The sequence below is a fragment of the Mollisia scopiformis genome, assembly GCF_001500285.1.
Source record: "Mollisia scopiformis unplaced genomic scaffold LY89scaffold_18, whole genome shotgun sequence".
Classification (NCBI taxonomy): Eukaryota; Fungi; Ascomycota; class Leotiomycetes; order Helotiales; family Mollisiaceae; genus Mollisia; species Mollisia scopiformis.
Window position 1 is genome coordinate 1,194,827 of NW_017263598.1, and position 17,293 is coordinate 1,212,119.

The 17,293-nt window shown below is 46.9% G+C and overlaps 5 protein-coding genes across 5 annotated transcripts; 2 read left to right on the top strand and 3 right to left on the bottom strand.

The window, feature by feature from the left end:
* Positions 1-447: 447 nt before the first annotated feature.
* On the bottom strand, positions 448-1,320 carry LY89DRAFT_564565 (uncharacterized protein; the record flags this gene model as incomplete). Its single annotated transcript, XM_018208517.1, has 3 exons — positions 448-698; positions 748-834; positions 891-1,320. Coding segments are annotated over 3 exons (768 nt in total), but the record flags the coding sequence as incomplete, so codon positions are not given.
* A 989-nt stretch (positions 1,321-2,309) lies between these two features.
* LY89DRAFT_737095 (cytochrome P450) lies at positions 2,310-4,064 on the top strand (the record flags this gene model as incomplete). Its single annotated transcript, XM_018220216.1, has 4 exons — positions 2,310-2,557; positions 2,627-2,913; positions 2,967-3,390; positions 3,443-4,064. 4 exons carry the CDS (start codon positions 2,310-2,312, stop codon positions 4,062-4,064), a joined length of 1,581 nt encoding a protein of 526 aa, XP_018068454.1.
* Positions 4,065-4,828: 764 nt separating this feature from the next.
* On the bottom strand, positions 4,829-6,390 carry LY89DRAFT_590661 (cytochrome P450; the record flags this gene model as incomplete). The annotated part of the gene is made up of 2 exons (XM_018209604.1): positions 4,829-5,845; positions 5,893-6,390. 2 exons carry the CDS (start codon positions 6,388-6,390, stop codon positions 4,829-4,831), a joined length of 1,515 nt encoding a protein of 504 aa, XP_018068455.1.
* Positions 6,391-7,548: 1,158 nt separating this feature from the next.
* LY89DRAFT_651179 (uncharacterized protein) lies at positions 7,549-12,567 on the bottom strand. Its single transcript, XM_018212141.1, is given in 10 exon segments — positions 7,549-8,064; positions 8,141-8,601; positions 8,649-9,587; positions 9,635-10,048; positions 10,068-10,211; positions 10,266-10,685; positions 10,740-10,983; positions 11,046-11,389; positions 11,448-11,905; positions 11,958-12,567. The coding sequence occupies 10 exon segments, from the start codon at positions 12,370-12,372 to the stop codon at positions 7,656-7,658; spliced, it is 4,248 nt and encodes a 1,415-aa protein (XP_018068456.1). The 5' UTR covers positions 12,373-12,567; the 3' UTR covers positions 7,549-7,655.
* Positions 12,568-13,260: 693 nt separating this feature from the next.
* On the top strand, positions 13,261-14,246 carry LY89DRAFT_687351 (uncharacterized protein). Its single transcript, XM_018215477.1, has 4 exons — positions 13,261-13,515; positions 13,584-13,655; positions 13,884-14,089; positions 14,154-14,246. The coding sequence occupies exons 1-3, from the start codon at positions 13,371-13,373 to the stop codon at positions 14,039-14,041; spliced, it is 375 nt and encodes a 124-aa protein (XP_018068457.1). The 5' UTR covers positions 13,261-13,370; the 3' UTR covers positions 14,042-14,089; positions 14,154-14,246.
* The last annotated feature ends 3,047 nt before the right edge of the window (positions 14,247-17,293 follow it).

The following is a 17,293-nucleotide window of genomic DNA, read 5'->3' on the forward strand; positions in this document are numbered from 1 at the left end:
AAGTTGCAGATAAATCAAACTTCTGAAGTAATAACAACCCCATCAGCACCCTACTGCCGACTATGCGAACGTTCAGATTCCTATCTCAAATTAGCATCTCACCCCTCTGCAGGGAACAACAAAACTCACCAGAATCTTCGGCAACGCAGCCTTCCTCAAATAATTCTGATAATCCCTCTCTGGATTCGCAGAAACGCTCTCTTCAAGATCAAAAGTATTCGTAACCATCACACTCGTATCGCCACTCTGACTCCTCCCATTCCTCCTTATAAAAGTCCTCAACCCCGATAGCAAAGCAACAGGAGGTCTAGGCAGCGCATTAGGACCCTCGTCCATCTCAACCCAATTTGCTTCATCTGAACTTTTAGTTCTATATCTTCTCCACAGTCGCTCTTTGAGCCAAGTAGAGAGTTTGCGCGGGGAGGCGTTGGGAGCTTGCTTCTTCTTGCGGGATACGAGGGTGACGAAGAGGGTCCGGAAGGGAACGATGGATGCCATGATACAGGCTACGCAGCCTTCGGAGAATTGCCAAAATATGGCCCATGTTACGTCTACTTTGTCGCCTCGTTTGAGACCGCCTACGCGGGTAAGGGCGAAGATCACCATGATGAAGGAGAGGCAGAGGAATATGCCGAGGGAGAACTTTTGCTGGAGCTTCGTGCGAGATTTGCGGAGGATAAGAATGGGGATAATGGCGACTAGAGAGAAGGATTAGAGTTTTGTCAGTGCTGAGAGGGTGGAGCTTACTCATGATGTCGGTTGTGACATCCAAAACGGTGATGAGGATGGTTAGAAGAAGGGTCTTGAAGTAATTGTCTTCTGGGTAACATTTGACTGAGCATACTTAGTCAGTGTATGATATCTCGAAGAGCATTGTCTTGGACACTTACCAGCCTTTTCCCCAAATTCAGGACAAAGAATGAACGCCTCCACGACCAAGAACAACCAATTGGCAAGGACAGAACCAACGACGACCCAATAATAGGTATTGATCTGCTTCGACAAGCCATGAATCAGATGCCAGAAGAGCGCCAGAAAGGATGCCTTGACAGAGAATGTACAAGTCCAGACGGTACAAAGAAAGATATCGATGTACGTGATGGACGAGAGTATAGCGGCAATCTCATTGATGGGAACTATGACATCGGGATCCATAGCTATTGCCTCTTCCAATATGATGGTGTATATCATCTCAAAGTAACTTGCGCAAGCTACACCGAGACATATCAATGCAAACCAGACAAAGGCATCATCGAGCTTCAATCGAAGAAATAGGACGAGTCTCCGTATCGTGCGAGCTATGACTGAGAATGCCGCGACACCAAAGAGCACTGCAGCTGCTACCTATCAACCGTCAGTCCATTGTTGCAAAGACAACCGGGAAGCTCTATACCCTCAAATTCTTAAGCGGGATTCTCCCCGCGTGAGAAATAATAGTCTCATTCTCAGGCGTATCAAACCCCAAATGAATAGTCTCCAACAAACTCGACATATTGTCTCAGACACTCATTTAAAAGAACTACGATGCTCACACTGTACGAAAAGGAAAACGGGAGAGAAGGGAAACAGTATAACCCCCAAAGTAAGTGTGGCTTCACTACCCTCATGATGAGAGGAGTAATTGGAGATATTCCAGTCATACACGATTCTCGTCTGCGGCGCAGTACTTGGAGGTTGTCTGCTGTCAACTCGAGACTAACCGCACAGCTGCATATGCAGGTTTTCTTTCCACAAGAAAGCACCAAAATCAAAATATGAGGCTGTGCCAACGCAAACAAAACCATATAACCACACCACGGAATGGCATTATCTAGTGCGTGTACATGTATTCTTCTTGTACGACGAATGATCTGAGAGATTCGGCCCGGATATGCGTATCAGGTAAGACACCACACAGCACCATATAACACCACCACGACAATCTCGACAGGGCGGAGTGCTGCCCCGCATATCTGGGGAGTTCACGATAACGAGCTACCCTTGACGTCTGACGATATGCATCTCTTGTTCTATATTCTGATGCAGGGCAAGCTCCGCCCAGAAGATATGCCAGGATGTAGGAATGCCCGTGAAATCTTTTTGGTAATGCTGGCCGTAAAAGGGTCCAATCCCAGCTAGGCAGGACCTCGTTCCTTGGTTAGAGCTCTGTAGGCTCCTTTCCAAGGTGAAGAAGCTAGGATACAAGGCTCCCACCATCTCTTGTCTTACATATACATACGTACGTGGTGAAATTTGTTTTCTTTGTGGCTTCAAGCCTGCACCCCTCTCAAAATCTTAAAATTTTTGGAAACCAAAACGCCATCTTGATCATGGCATGGCTTTTTGAATCTTTGACTCCCGTCGTGGAGAAAGCTTTTGATCCTATCTTTGGTCCAATCCTGTTTTCAGTCATTGCTTGTTTGGTTACATATGCTGTCTCTCGAGTATCATGGGACCTCAACGTTCGTTCGGATTCTTTGGAGCCAAAGTTTCCTCCTACAGCTCCATATGCCATTCCTCTCTTGGGAAGCATTCCCAGCATCATATTCGACACCAAGAAATTTATCCACAATTCAACGTTCGTTCTTTTCCCCACCCTAAACCAATTCCCATTCCAGGACTCAATCTCAAGCTGATATCCACACAGATGGGCACTCAAAACCCCCAACCCCTTCGCCTTCCGCCTCTTCACCAAGAAATTCTTCGTCCTCCAAGGCGCAGCAAACATAAACGCCTTCTGGAAAAAAGAATCCCAAATGATCGGTATGACCGCGCAAATCTACTGTCTCAAATACCTGTTCGGCATGCCCAAATCCGCCCTTGACGTGTACGTCGCCGACAATTCTGGATTCAACGAAAAGCCCGCTCCAAAAGCCACGTTCAACCTCAAGATCGCATCGATTACCTCACTCATACCTCTCTTTTGGCATTTACGTCCGGCAAGCATTTCGCAGGTTTCTATAAGAGATGGCTCACAAGTTTCGAAGCGAGATTAAAAGGATTAAATACCTTTGATGAATGGATCGAACATCCTAGTCTTCTTTCTTTCTTTGAAAGAGATTTTGCCTTGGCGGTGGTGGAAGCGAGTTGTGGATCTATTCTCGAAAGAGAGAATCCGGATTTCGCAGAGGATTTAGCTACGTATACGAGAGTTACTCCTGTGTTGTCGAAAGGGATTCCGAGGATCTTTGCTCCCAAGGCGTATGGGATTCGCGATAAGTTGTTGGGTAATATTAAGGATTGGCATCGGAGAGCGAGGGAGGAGTGGGTACCAGAGTGTGTCGAGGAAGATGGTGATGCGGATCCGTATTGGGGAAGTGAGTTTATGAGGAGTAGGCAGACGATGTTTGCGGATTTCAGGGGCTTTGATGCAGATGCAGCCGCTTCTTCGGATTTGGGATTTACATGGGCGTACGTTCCCTCTCCCTCCTCCCTCATACCATTTACTTACTAAATCTTTCAGATTAATATACAACATCGTCCCAACAATGATGTGGGTAGTTCTCCAAATCCACAAAGATCCCCTCCTCCGGACCTCCATCCGCGCCGAACTCTCCTCCTTCTCCCTCCTAACACCCACCTTCCACCCCACCTCCATCAAAACCCTCGTCAAACTTCCCCGTCTCCAAGCCGTATACGCCGAATGTCTCCGTTTATTCGATCATCCCTTCATCCCTAGAGAAACAATAGAAGAAGTCCAAGTCAACAATTGGAAATTTCCAAAAGACAGCACCATCGTCATATCAACCCACGAAGCACAATCCGACTCCCATGTCTGGAATACCGGGATCAATAACTCTCACCCTATCGAATCTTTCTGGGCGGAACGTTTCCTCGCGTACCCCTCGGACCCGCTCTCTGGTCCAATTCTCCGTAGTGCAATCATGCCCTCCAATTTACCTGCTTACGACGAACTTCTCAAAACCGAACTAGAGAGTGGAAGAGGTGATGAGCCGGTATTTGCAGAAAAAGCAACGCTAGGCCATTGGATCCCGTATGGAGGCGGCGCACGCATCTGTCCCGGACGACATTTTGCCAAGAAAGCTATTTCTCATGGGAGCGGCTATGACGACGGCGATGTTTGATATTGAGATTTTGGCGAGTGAGAAGGAGATGCGGATTGATGAAGTTTCGTAAGGGATTGAAGTTCAGAGACCGATGGGTGCGATTCGGTATCGAATTCGGAGACGAAAGGAGGATGTGCGTTAGGGACGTGGAATAGAGTTAGAGTGACTACCGTGGGGTTGTTTATTTTGGATGGGCTGGGTTTGGGTATAGAGCGTGTTTCCACCTACTAGACTCCATCTTTCATGTGCTTCAAATGGTGAACATGGTATACCATCCCGTCTCAACCCCTCCCACTCACCAACCACCCAAACTCTTATCGAGCACGGCGCTTGGGAAATCTCGAAGATAGTTCTTTGGGGAAACGCTCAGCCCGCGCCCTTGGCATTAGGGCCGCCGATACGAAATAGCCTATTTTGAACATTCAATTTAAGGCTAGATTGTATGTATATGTATGTTAGTGGTCAATGGACATGGATACGAAGTATCCAATCCGGTTGTGTAAGGGCGAATATCGAATTGTCAGAAGCAAGAAAAGTGGTGTAATCTCACGTTAGATTTAAACGAGTCGTGAATAGTAGAGAGATCTTCAATGTCAATCAGTCAGCCTTGCGAAAGGCAAAATCGTGAGGAGTCCAAAGTTTGAATTATTAGGTATCTAGCTCTCAAGCAATAGCCGGTTCTGGTCCTTCTAACCCCAGAGGGCCCATGGAATTGCCAATTGTAGTAGACTGGGCATCTACCTGAAAAACGCAGTGTAATACTGTCCTCTCACACCGAGTATTTATTTCCGCAAAGTAACACGGCAAGGCAAATGATCAGCAGGATGAGCACCCGCCTTCTCAATCTGATATGCTCTTTCTCCATCAACTGTGACCAACCCCTTTCTTGGATGAAACCTATCGAACTCCTCATATGCGTCTTTGATATCGAATTCTCTAGCAGTCAAGGCAAGAATGACTTTCAGCTCGTTCATCACTAGGCCTTGACCAATGCAGTTTCGGGGTCCGAATTCAAAAGGTCTCCATGCCCATTTGGTAGGAAACAGGGGATCGTCTGCTTCGACCATCCAGCGTTCGGGTATGAATTCGTCGGGCTTGGGCCAGTATTTGGGGTTGCGTTGGATGGAGCTGTGAAGAATCCAGATCAATGCATTGTTTGTAGGGAATCTGACTCCGTTGTCGTCAACGATATCAACACCATCAACTCCTTGACGAGCTCCTGCTGCAGGTGGAAACAAACGCATAGCCTCTTTGATGACCCCATTGGTGTACACCAATTGGTTGAGGGTATTTGGATTATTGCTTATGAGTTCCTCGGCTGCAGCTGGGTCTTTTCCGAGAACCGCGTCGTGTTCTTCCCGGAGTTTCTTGAGGGCTTCAGGGTTCTTGTTCAGGAGGTAGTATGCGTGGCACAGACTGCTACTTGTGGTATCGTGGCCCGCAAATAGGAATGTTCGGATCTGGTATGTGGCGTATGATTTGAATGTCTTGTCCAACGATGGTGGCAGATTCTCGACACCTCCGTTCTGTTTCAGGTATCCGTCTAAAACTAGGCTAATGACCGATTTGCTGTCTCCTGCGTCCCCGTGTTCAAGGCTGTTTTTGTATGCGGCGTATCGCATGTCGAGTTCTTTGCCGATATAGGCGTTCATGCGGCGGGAGTTCAACCATTGATGATAGAGACGAACAGGATAGTATCGGACAAAGGGGTTGAGCTCGGCATCTCCCAAGTGCCATTCGACTTGGCTAAGCATTGCGACTGCCAGTGGGTTTTGGGTCTTCTTGGAGTTCAGACTATCCTCGCTGCTGAGAGTTAGCAAGAATTCCACAAAATTGGTAAAGTAACATACAGAACCAAGGATCCGATCATGTCCATTGTAAACCACAAAGTCTCTTCATCAAGACGAACCATCTCTCCCTTCTCAGCAATCTCAAGTAATAGCTTTCGGTATACAAGCGCTTCATGGACAATCGTAGGAACCAGTTTGAAGATATGTGCCTGACTGAAACCGGGATTGAAGATGCTTCGCCAAGATCTCCATTGTGTTTCCTCCATCGTGAAGAGATTCGGTCCACCAGCAATGGTCAGGAACCATCTGTCCAAGAAGTCTGGCTTCCTAGGAGCAATTGCCGTCTTCTGAGTAGCTTCCACGGTTGCATTGAGAGAAGCGCACACGAGCATAGGACCAAAAAATGGCCACATATCGAGGTAATAGACTCCGCCAGGAAACTTGTCTTTGATCATGCCTCCGAAGAAGTAGACAGGGTGGGCATCACTCGGCAGATCATCGATGTAGGGCTTCATGGCGAGCAAATGTCCAAGGAAGATGTTATGCTCTGGCATGGGCTGTAATGTGTCAATTGAAGGTCATCTTTCTCGGTTTGAAGGTGACTTACGACGCCCTGCTTCTTGAGTTGGACAAAAAGACGACGAGCTTGGTAGCCTTTCACGAAGACGTTGACGATCCATATTGTGAATATGCTGCCCAAACCAAGACCGAACAGTCCAAAGTTCATCAATTGGAAACCCATTTTAGTGAGCTGCGTAGGATTTCGCAACTTCCACGACTTGAGGCTGCCACGAACAGCTATTGCCAGGCTGACGTACAATGAGAGAATGACTGAAACACCTGCCTCGCTAAGAGGATATCAAAAGAGAAGCAAGAAAGAGGCGTTCTCAATTGACCGTCAACCTCGACGGCGTTGAGTCGAGTTGACAAAATTGTGGCGTGAAATTGAAATTGGCTTGTTTGTTGGTTGTTGGTTGTTGGTTTTCGAAATTCGTGCAGCCTCACTCCTACCCTTTTGATTGCCTTGTCCTCCACGGCCGCCACCGGCCAATACTGCACGCACCCGTTCTCAGACAACGAACATTTCCTGTTATCGGATTCTCGTTCATCAATATCCATGTGAATTGCATGCGAGTTATCTGCAGCATGACCTTTTTCATCCTTGCCAATGGGCATCTCGGGTTCGGAATGCGCCTTGGTATTATCGTACTCCGGAGATCCAAGCTACTGTGCCTCTGAAATGTAAGTATTTGATAACGGTATGCGTTGGTCTGTGGGATTGCATATACTTGCCGTATTACCCAAGTACCCGGTCGGCTTGGTCATGGGTCACTTGTCATGAGCCGAACATTGAGTACTAAAACTTTCAATGTTATGCAACTAAAATGAGGCTCTACAAGGATTGTGGTGAGATTTTACTGAGATCAGAATTACAGAAGTCCTGGACAAAAGAAGACATCCTCAACCCATCAGAGCATACCTATAATTACTACAAAAGGCGCTGCAATTCCGGCAAGAACAGTAAGCTATCTATATATTTTACCTCGACGATTGGAGCCGAACGCTCGCCGCTCCCGAGCGAGATGGGTTCTTTCGATCCGAGCTATCTCGAAGCCCTTCCACGTAATGTCTCCACGATTCCACCACCAAAAGGCGTGACGCCAAATTTCGTAGATCCAGATGCAGGCATTCAAGGTGAATATGGAAAGCTTCTGGTTTGAGTGGCTAAATTCTTGCGAAATAAGTAAAGTACACACACAAAAATTACCCAGCAAGTTCCAAGCCAGAGCGAATCTCCCCATCCACAGCCCAGGCCCCTTTACCCCTTCGTCCTCTTCGGCAATCTAAAAGCCCAATACAGCCCCAACGCACCCAGCACATTAACAACACTATAAACCATCGTAATCCCGAAATTCCTCCATCGATCCTCATAATAAATCCCCAGACTCTTCAACACCGCATCGACATCGCTCAGCGGGCAGAACTCACAGTTTTGCTGCGCTGTAAGATTAAGTAGAGAACCACCTGCATAGGACATATATTCCTTTAGATAAGTACCACAATCCTGACCGACGAGGGGGTTGAAATGGAGGAATTCGTTCGGTGAGCAAGTCAATGGAAGGCGGCCGAGGCCTGTAGACGCCATGCCGCTCACGAAGTATGTCAGGGGTGTAACGCGAAGCATCCAGATCCAGAAGCGAGGGAGTTTTGCGGGTGAGACTAGGACGCTGGATTGGAAGTTAGCAACGCAGCCTCTTCTAAAAATACGAAAGAGATTAGGATAGAAGAGATGAAGCAACATACCCACAAAAGATCAAACTCAACGAATATAACAAACTAGCAATATTCACCCCCAACGCCGCACCAGGTAATGGGGTAACAACCAGTTGCGAAAACGTAGATGTGAAAATCATGAAGCTCCAAATAAACAGAAACTGCAATCCCGCTCTCTCGTTCACCTCTCCAGCCGGAATATTGCTATTCATACCTACAGGATAATACCATACTGCATACAATACGACTGACAATAGTGTCTGCCAGGGAAGTTCAGCAATAGTGTTTGAGAGCACGAAAGCGGGCCAGGAATAGACTTTGGAGGGACGTTCACGGATTTCGTATAAGTCGCGGTTTTCGATGTATTGAGGCATGATCAGTTGGACGACGTTGCTGAAGAGAGTGAGCAAGAGGAAGATGGCGAAGATTTGGTTTTGGATTCCTTGGAGGGTGTTGGTGGAGTGGTAGAAGGAGAAGCCGTTTACTAAACCCTGAGTCTTGTTAGTATGTGGTATCCGGAAGGAGAGGGGAAACTTACTGCTGCAATGACGAGAGCGGATTTGGAGTATAAGTAAGAAGGAGTTCTCCAGTCTCGAAGGAGATTTCTCTTCGTCAGAATCCATAATTGGGTCCAGAAACTGCGAGCAAATTCTGTTCGTCCAATTGGGCTTGAGGTCTGAGGTGCAGGATGATCTTGAAGACTCTTCTTCGTCTCACTGATCAGATGCTCAATCTCCTTTCTCTCTTCTGCAGCAGCCCATTTGTCTGCCCAGCTCTTAGTATGGTCGCTGCTGGCTTTCGTAACTTCCAACAACCACCCCGCAGGATTCTCTTCTTCAAGACAACTTCTCCCACCCTGTGTCTCAAAATACTTAATCACCGTCTCGCATTTCGGATCAACATCCCCAAAATAAGTCTGCTTTCCATCTTCAGACAGCAGCAATAATTTATTAAACATCTGGAACAGTTCTCCCGACGGCTGATGTATGGTGCACAAGATCGCTTGTCCATTTTGAGACAATTTTTTCAGTAATGTGCAAATAGCCCATGCTGTATTACTATCCAGCCCCGAAGTTGGTTCGTCGAGAAAAAGTAACAGCTCGGGACGCACGGCAAGTTCGACGCCGATGGTGACTTTCTTTCTGCGTTCAACGTTCAGTCCTTCTCCTGGGACTCCAATTACTGCGTCCACGAAACTGCCCATGTCAAGGAGTTCGATGACTTCCTTGACATAAGCTAGTCGTTCTTGAATAGAGTATTCTTCGGATTGACGGAGTGTGACGCTAAATTCAAGAGCTTCTCGGACGGTGGAGGTGGAGAGGTGGATGTCGGCTTGTTGGGCATAGCCTACTTTGCGGGCGAAGCTGTGTTTGTTGTCGTCTTGGTCGCCTTTCACTATTTCTCCTCCTACAATGCCTCCGGGGGCACGATCAGCGAGAACGTTGAGGAGAGTGGTTTTGCCGGCTCCTGAGGGTCCCTGAATGTTGTTAGCAAGTGCTTTTTGATTACTTAAGATGAGCATACCATCACCGCAGACAAACTTCCTTGACGAACCCATCCTTGAATGCCATGAAGAACTCTCTTCGGACCTTGACTTGTCGGGATATCATAGGTGAGGTTATCCCAAAGAAACTGAATCGACTTTCCATGTCCTTCAATCGGTGTTGGTTCTGCCTCGTCTGTCGCGGTCTCGATGATCTGCAATGGCTTCTCGTTTGGTGTTTGAGATTCTTCGTCTTTAGAAGCTGTTTTGAGACTGAAGTGTCCTTGTGGAAAGATGAGTACTTCTCCTTTTGATCCTTGTAGAGGAATCCATTCGCTTGCAGCGAGGTAGAGACCACATAAGAACGTGCCCATGCAGATTATGACCCCAAGATTTATGTACACGTTAGCTTGGACATTCATGTGGGAATAGAGGTACATGCCTCCATTCGTGCTCTGGGTAGAAATCGAATACGTTGGTAATATATGTCGTTCCATCAACCACAGAAGATCCAAAAGCCGCCCCAGCAGCATTGCAGGCGTGATTCTCCGGACCAACATCTTTGTAACTTGGACCACTGGGGATAAATTCCGGACATTTGAATTCGCGGCCTTTAAACTATTCCACAGTTATTAAAAAGTTGTATCTTCATTTAGATCGACAAAAGCTTACTTCATTCGCCATCAAACTCTCAAAAGCGTATGTCACCGGATTGATGTACCGAAACCAGCTAAACCACGGATGCATATACGGGATAGGCAGAACGAATCCAGTATAAATAGTCAAAGCATAAACGAACACAGCTCCAGGAGCAATCGAAGTAGTCAGTGTTCTCGACATGGCACCGATCGTTCTAAATAACATCGACCCCGCAACCAAGCTTGTAAAGGCGAATAGGTAGAAGGTGAAGAATGCCGCAGGAGTTCTTCTGAGATTCGCTAAGAAATAGAATGGTATGTTGAAAGCAAACGTCAAGAGGAATTTGTTGGGTATATCGCAGAGGATCGAGGCGATGGATTCGACGGTGGGATGGTATAATGCAAGACTGAAATGCTTCTCGACGACTGGTCTGGTTTCCCAGAGACCTACACCCTGTTTATCATCAATGGCAGTCAAGTTCTATTTTGATTGAGCGGGAATACTAACCTCAAAAGCACCCGAGTAGGTGTTGAGCAGGATTGTAAAGAACAGCAAGACACCGCGTCCGAAGAAGCTGTCTGTCGTATCCGGCATGTTATAGAACATACTCCCGAGAATGATCGACACCATGAAATTTCCACCAATAGCAGACAGTGGGGTTTGGAGATCATTGCGGAGTCGTTGTAAACTTCTGACAATGCAAACATGTATTTGCTTGGATAGAGAAACGGTGTAAGGGCTTCCTTGTCTCCTGCAATTTGTTAGTTCTTGAATTTTGACGGCAATGACAAAGTGGGTTCGAGAATTACTCACATGTGAGGTGACTTCTGGGCCTTTCTAACAGCTCGATACTCCGCTAGTTGATCTGACTTGAATGAGAATTTCTCGTCATAGTCCGCGATGTCTTTTTGAAGTTGAGCTCGCTCAGCACTCAACTTCCAGACCTGAGCAAAGTCTTCGGGATTTCGAGAAGACCATGCTTGGGTTCCCGACTTGGCCATTCGTGCAGCCGGATTCGTGAGAGATGTCAAGAAATCCGCTGTAGTACTTCTCTCGGGACATACGAATCCCAGTTTGACGAAATATTCTTTCGCTTCAGCGACAGGACCAAAGAAGATCTCTTGACCTTCATACAACAGGATAACCTTGTCGAATATCTGTTCCAATGTCAATCCCACTTCCAAAACAACTTTCAAGAACATCAAGGGTACTTACATCATACATATCCTGAGATGCCTGGTAAAGGCTTACCAAAGACACAGATTGGCGAATAGTCGTAGACTGTCTCAAAGCTCTGAGAAACTCCAACGCATTAGCGCTATCCAGTCCTCTTGTGCTGTTGTCCCAGCATTGAAAAGGGCTTCCACCAACCATGATCTCTGCAATGCCTGCTCTCTTTCGCTCTCCTCCACTGATACCCTGGATGAAAGTATTGCCTATCTTGGTGTCTACCACACTGGATAAGTTCAGAGCCGAGAGAGTTGCGTTTTGGGTTTCGGCAGCATAGGATTTCCAGCTCTTGCCTGAATCTTCCAATTCATCATGGGACGTCCTTGCTTTGGAAGAAAGTTGTAATGTCTCGCTGACAGTGAGGTGGGCAATATGAAAATCAGACTCGGCGTGATATGTACATTCACCCCGAAACTCGGAATGCATCGTACGAGCAGAGATTCCTGTCAACCGGAGTTAATCGTTGGACAAAGGACCGATTGCAAGAACAGTTACCTTGATAATTCAGGATAGAAGCCTTATCGACCTGAAGACCTCTAGTCTGTCCCGCCAAGGTCCTCAAGAAAGTACTACACCCACTACCCGGCCTGCCCAAAACCAATAACATCTCTCCATTTTGCACTACGCCCTCAAAGTCGTCCAGAATATGAATCTTCGTCGCACCTCTTCTCGCAAACCAAGCTATAGTATCTCTCAATATCGCGCCAGGATAATTCGCAAACGTCTTCTGATAATCCGTCGCAGAACCATATCCATACACGTTGAGGCTCTGGAAAGCCACACTAGCATGACTGGCTCTCACACCTGAGTTGTCATCTTTGGCGTAGCGATTTCGTAACCAGACATCGTAGTCCAACGATGCGGAGGTGGGGTCTAGGTCTGATTCGGGCAGCAGGGTTGCTGTGGGCATTGCGCCGTAGAATCAATGGTTGGAGGTAGGTCAGAAACTGGTAGTTTGTTGAGAGTAAGGCGTTGGAGAGAATTGTGCCGTGACGCGCTGAATCTTGGGTTGTGGAGGGTCGGTGTATTTTAATAGGTAATGGTGAATTGGGTATGCTTGTGCGACGGAAAAGGTGGGAAATTGACGTAAGTTGTGAAACATAACTGTTGGTTTAATTTGGTTTGTTGGCAATATTTTAAGCACTATGTTCCGAGATGAGGCTTTCCACAGGCTGTGACTAATCCACAGCCTCTCCAAATTCCACAGGCTGTCCACAGGCTGTGAGAGCATTTAGCGTGGTTGCCTAGCTTATTTCTTATTTTTAAGGCTTTTAAGGCTTTTTCGCGGCTTTCCGAGTGCCGAGGTTATATTTTAGAGCCCGAAGATGCTCCGGATGCCTTCGGATGCTTGTGTGTGACTTCAAACTTCAACAAATTGTGTGAATAGCTTCAAAATCGCTCGATTCGGCCAAAATTCACTTGCGCATGAAACCTGCCTAGCTTGCAGGTGGTGTGGTGGGTGCTGATTGGGCGGTGTGGTGGACTACAGTGGACGGTCCCAGGGACTATAGCCTATAGGAAGCTTAAGCGCCCGCCACCGGCTTTTAATGGGTGCGCTGACTTAGCTCTCTTATGCTTAACCTGTGAACAGCCTGTGGAATCTCCACACCTTGTAGAAAAGCTTTTTTAGTCTCAAGGCTGTGGACAGCCTTAGCAGGTCACGCCGCTAAGGTAATCTTAGATGGCTTCCGAAATTTCGACGCCCCCCCGAGCACGTGACCATAGCTAAGTCAGATCGCATGCGAGCTCGCTTTTTGCTACGAGGCTACGATCATTTATTATAAATCTGCAGCCGATCCATAGCCCGATTATTCTTTAATTGTTTCTTGAACTTCTAATTGGATGCGATCGTTGGGCACTGAGATATTACCTAGGTAAGGTTTGCAAGAGACGGCTTTCTCTGTGGCTATGGTGGGAGTATCGCTCGCCATCTTGGCTACTGTGCTCCGCTTTGTAGCTACGAAAGTTGCTCGTCACAAGTATGGCGCCGAAGACTGGTGTGCCGTCTTAGCTACCTTTTTTTTCATCGCATATGTTACGCCGTTGCTGTACCGTGAGTTGCTACCTACTGTCTACAGTCTTCACTTTAATCAGTTCTATGCTAACCGTGCGCTTCCTCAGTCGTGTCGGTGATGAACGGTAGAAGCACAACGGAACTGACGAGTGCAGATGTCGTGAAAATGACAAAGATATGTGAGCTCACCATGGATAAGTACAACCAAGCTTCTTTTCTCCTCACGTCTCCACTAGGCCAAATACGTCATGTCGGCTCAATTCTGTATGCAGCAGCTGTGTGCGAAATTGTGTCTTGGCTTCCTATATTATCGTTTATTCTGGATCAGTTGGCCGTTTGTTTTGGGTGTCTGGTTTCTCGGCATTGTGCAGCTGCTCTGGTCCATTGTCACTTATTTAGTACACTAGTTCGAAAGTACCCCGCCCGAGAAGCTGTGGAATCAGAACGTCAAAGGCACTTGCGTCAGCGCTCGAGTTTTCCTTGCCGCGGGAGAAACGCCCAATTCACTGGTGGATTTTGCTCTTATTGGGCTGGCGGTCTGGATGGTGCAATCGATGCGGATTGATACTTTATCGAAGGTGAAATTGTCGGTTCTATTCGCCTTTGGTGGTCTGTAAGTACCCCGTACCGCATAAATCGTTGCAGTAGCATTGCTTATATATCGTCCTGTATCATAGTACTATCAGTCATATGTAGTATTACAAGACACTGTCTATGCAGGTTGACGAACCCTACGAACTATGCCCTTTCATTTGGGTGACATGGACTACTCACGATGATTTGATAGTATCGAGACTTTATCACATTTTAATCTTAAATATTCAAGTTAGCTAACGACTACACATATATTTAAAGAGGCAACTCTCAGCGCGCATACTAAGCGTAATCTTTGTTACTTCACAGAAGTGACAGAACGAGTTTGTTAAGGTCGAAACCAGAAAATCAGGATTGTCCTCAAGCAACGAGGAAGAGCTCTAGTGAGCTTCAAGAACTAACTTTATTGCAAATAGAGCTTATGGTTGTCTCATCCGCCCTAACCCGATTCTTTCCCATGTATGCATAAGGAAGTAGTCCGTAAACCTGGACAGACAATAGACCCCCAAGCCTGCTTGTACCGCTGCCAAATATTTAGAACTCGCGACTCTCACCGATAGCACATACGTCAAAGAGTCCCGTCTCAGCAAGGCCCTCGCAGCAGTCCATGGCTATGCATGAATGATAAACTAGGTGATCCGTGAAGAAAAAATATCGCCTCCAAATAGCCGCTTCCTAATAAGTCCAGGCTCTGGTTGCCCGAGTCGAAGCCGTCAGTAAAACAGAGACTTGTAGAAGTGTTGAAGCTAGAACCATGTTTCCCACCTTCAATCTTAGCTGATGAAGTCTTCGGCACGACACACCCGGAAGACCAGAGTTCGCTCCATCACTGGAGACCGCCACAATAGTCGCAATAGCCCCTTCATATATCTTGTCCATGTTGGTAATCTGAATCTGCCTTTCCTGGCTATTCTCTTAATCAATATAGAATTGGTCGGCCTAGAAGTACCAGCCATTAAGAGATCGAACGACAAAGATAGTGTCCTCGATGACTCTCGACACAGTGCCTGGGAGTATGATTTCTCCATCGTGAGACGACCTACATAGTGAAGAATTCTTTGCGGCTCCCCAAACGTAGCTAAGCGCAACGTAACCATCATCGGGATTTGCGGTTACTATTCGTTTCGTGACACAGTCAATGCATTAGCTTCAATCCAGACGATCGTATCACATCATGAACCTGGCAGCTCTGGCTATGAAGGCTCTTGCAATCGGACAGCCACATTTTCATCCTGTCGAGACTAGCATTTTCCTCGTTGATCAACTCCGCTAGCTGGAATTCCGGGCTTCCATCTTTACTCCGGACAGAGCGTATCGCTCCCCTTGCCATAGAGCGACGGCGCCTGACCCCTCCATATGCATTTCTAGAAGATCCATCGCATATGCCGAAGGTAATGGATGAAGGTGGGAGTTGTTCTGTTGAGGATGCAGAAAAGGCACGTAAATGATGACGTTTTTGTGAGCTTGTAAAATTTACCAAATTCTTGTGCCATGTTGCCGTAGAATATGTCAAAGACTCAAAAAGCAAGAACCACATCTTGAAAAGCAAAGAATTCACATCGACTATTCTGGAACTTTCTACCAAATGTCTTAGGTGAACTCGTTGCGGCTCTTTTTCTTTATATGGCTAGATTCACTATGAATCCGATATCTATCGACTTCTTCACGCTCAAAGAAAGTAAATCGACAGACAACAGCAGCGATTCTTCAAGGGAAGCTAACTCAACTTCCTTTCATCTCTCAAATCCTCATTCGTAAGTATTGTCACCTCCAACGGCCGATGGCATGCTTGGCAAAGTCGCAAAAGCTCTCTTGACATATTCACAACAACGCATCTTCCGCAGTACAAATTATATCCAACTTAAAGAGACGCCTCTTGACGGAACAGCTTCAACAGCAACGAGCATCAAGCGTTCTGTCTCCCACACCCAAGCACCAATGCCCGTAATGCGCAAGGAAACTGAAAGAGAACTCGAAAGTGTGCGCGATAGTACAGAGCGGCACAAACTAGCTCCAAAGACGAGCAAATTGGAGACCGCAATTTCCAGCCAATAGTTGATCTGAGCCGGCTAGGAATAAGGAGTGGCATTTGTTCACGTCACCAATGACTCAAGTCAGTGACAGACCGGCCCCTTGGTCCAGATCATGAGAAAACCAGACACGGATTTGAGCAGTAGAATATGATGGTCTGGAAAGCTCTCCATCCAAAACAGATGTTGAATTAAGATTTTGCTTGGCATATGGGCAATGTCATGGCGTGCGCAGCTACAACTCTCAAGTCGGACACAAGCATCAAGCCCAAGTCTGCCAAACAAAGCATCTATTCAAATGACAAGCCAGCTGTTGAACGGACCCCACTTCCCTCTTCCACCAATGGAGGTGATGTTCATGATGATCAGTCACCGATCAGTTCTCATGAGTTCAGTACACGCGGCTCTAGGACACTCATTGCTAGTGGTGATATTTCTGACATGTTGGAGAAGCTCCTTCAGTTCTAGAGTTCCCTGCTACCCTTTTGACAAAGCCAACATGAGGATGGAGAAGATCTTGGGGAGATATCTCTGTTCCTGGCGAGTCAGAGCAAGATTTCGAAAGAGCTCCTCGTCCAACGTTTCATCTCAATCGAATCTCCTCGACATTCTCGAACGCGAGAGACTAAGAAGAAGCAGAAGCACCATCTCTGTTCTCTATTCGAGAACAGAAGAACACGAAACTCCGACAAGCTGAACCTCAACAGAGCACGAAAAAAGCCTCTCCCCAGCCATGAGAACCACCACCCACCCATCCCACCCCAAAACCCATCTCACACAGCATAACAGCACCCGAAAAAGAAACCCAGACAAAACCAAGCAAGAAACAAAAAAGAACATCTTCCCCACTTCACAACCCACAACCCCAACGAGAACAAAATCTCAAAGAACCCTCTCCAGAAGCAGAACATCCGATTCGTACTGTAGGAGAGGACGATTCGGCTGAGACAGCATCTCACCCTAGGAACCCGAGCAATCTCCAGGAATGGACATCCAGTACGACTGACTCTCCATTCAGCAGTGGGCAAGTCAGAAACATTGCGGATGAAGTTGTTGGAAGATTTCAACGCTTCTGCGGGAAGGGGATAGTGTGTATCATGAGCGAGGGCGAGAGTGAAAAGGATAAAATCAGCATAGATTCCACAGCACAAGCCCAGTAACGTACAAGACCCCTGAGCCCATTGGTAAAGAAA

Bases quoted from the DNA above. Each gene is read 5' to 3' on its own strand.
- LY89DRAFT_651179 (XM_018212141.1), bottom strand. From the start codon at position 12,372: ATGCCCACAGCAACCCTGCTGCCCGAATCAGACCTAGACCCCACCTCC. The intron at 9,588-9,634 runs GTATGCTCATCT...AACAACATTCAG, and splicing joins GAAGTTTGTCTGCGGTGATG to GGACCCTCAGGAGCCGGCAA. The intron at 8,602-8,648 runs GTAAGTTTCCCC...AACAAGACTCAG, and splicing joins CCGCTCTCGTCATTGCAGCA to GGTTTAGTAAACGGCTTCTC.
- LY89DRAFT_687351 (XM_018215477.1), top strand. From the start codon at position 13,371: ATGGTGGGAGTATCGCTCGCCATCTTGGCTACTGTGCTCCGCTTTGTA. The intron at 13,516-13,583 runs GTGAGTTGCTAC...GCGCTTCCTCAG, and splicing joins TGTTACGCCGTTGCTGTACC to TCGTGTCGGTGATGAACGGT. The intron at 13,656-13,883 runs GTGAGCTCACCA...TTAGTACACTAG, and splicing joins CGTGAAAATGACAAAGATAT to TTCGAAAGTACCCCGCCCGA.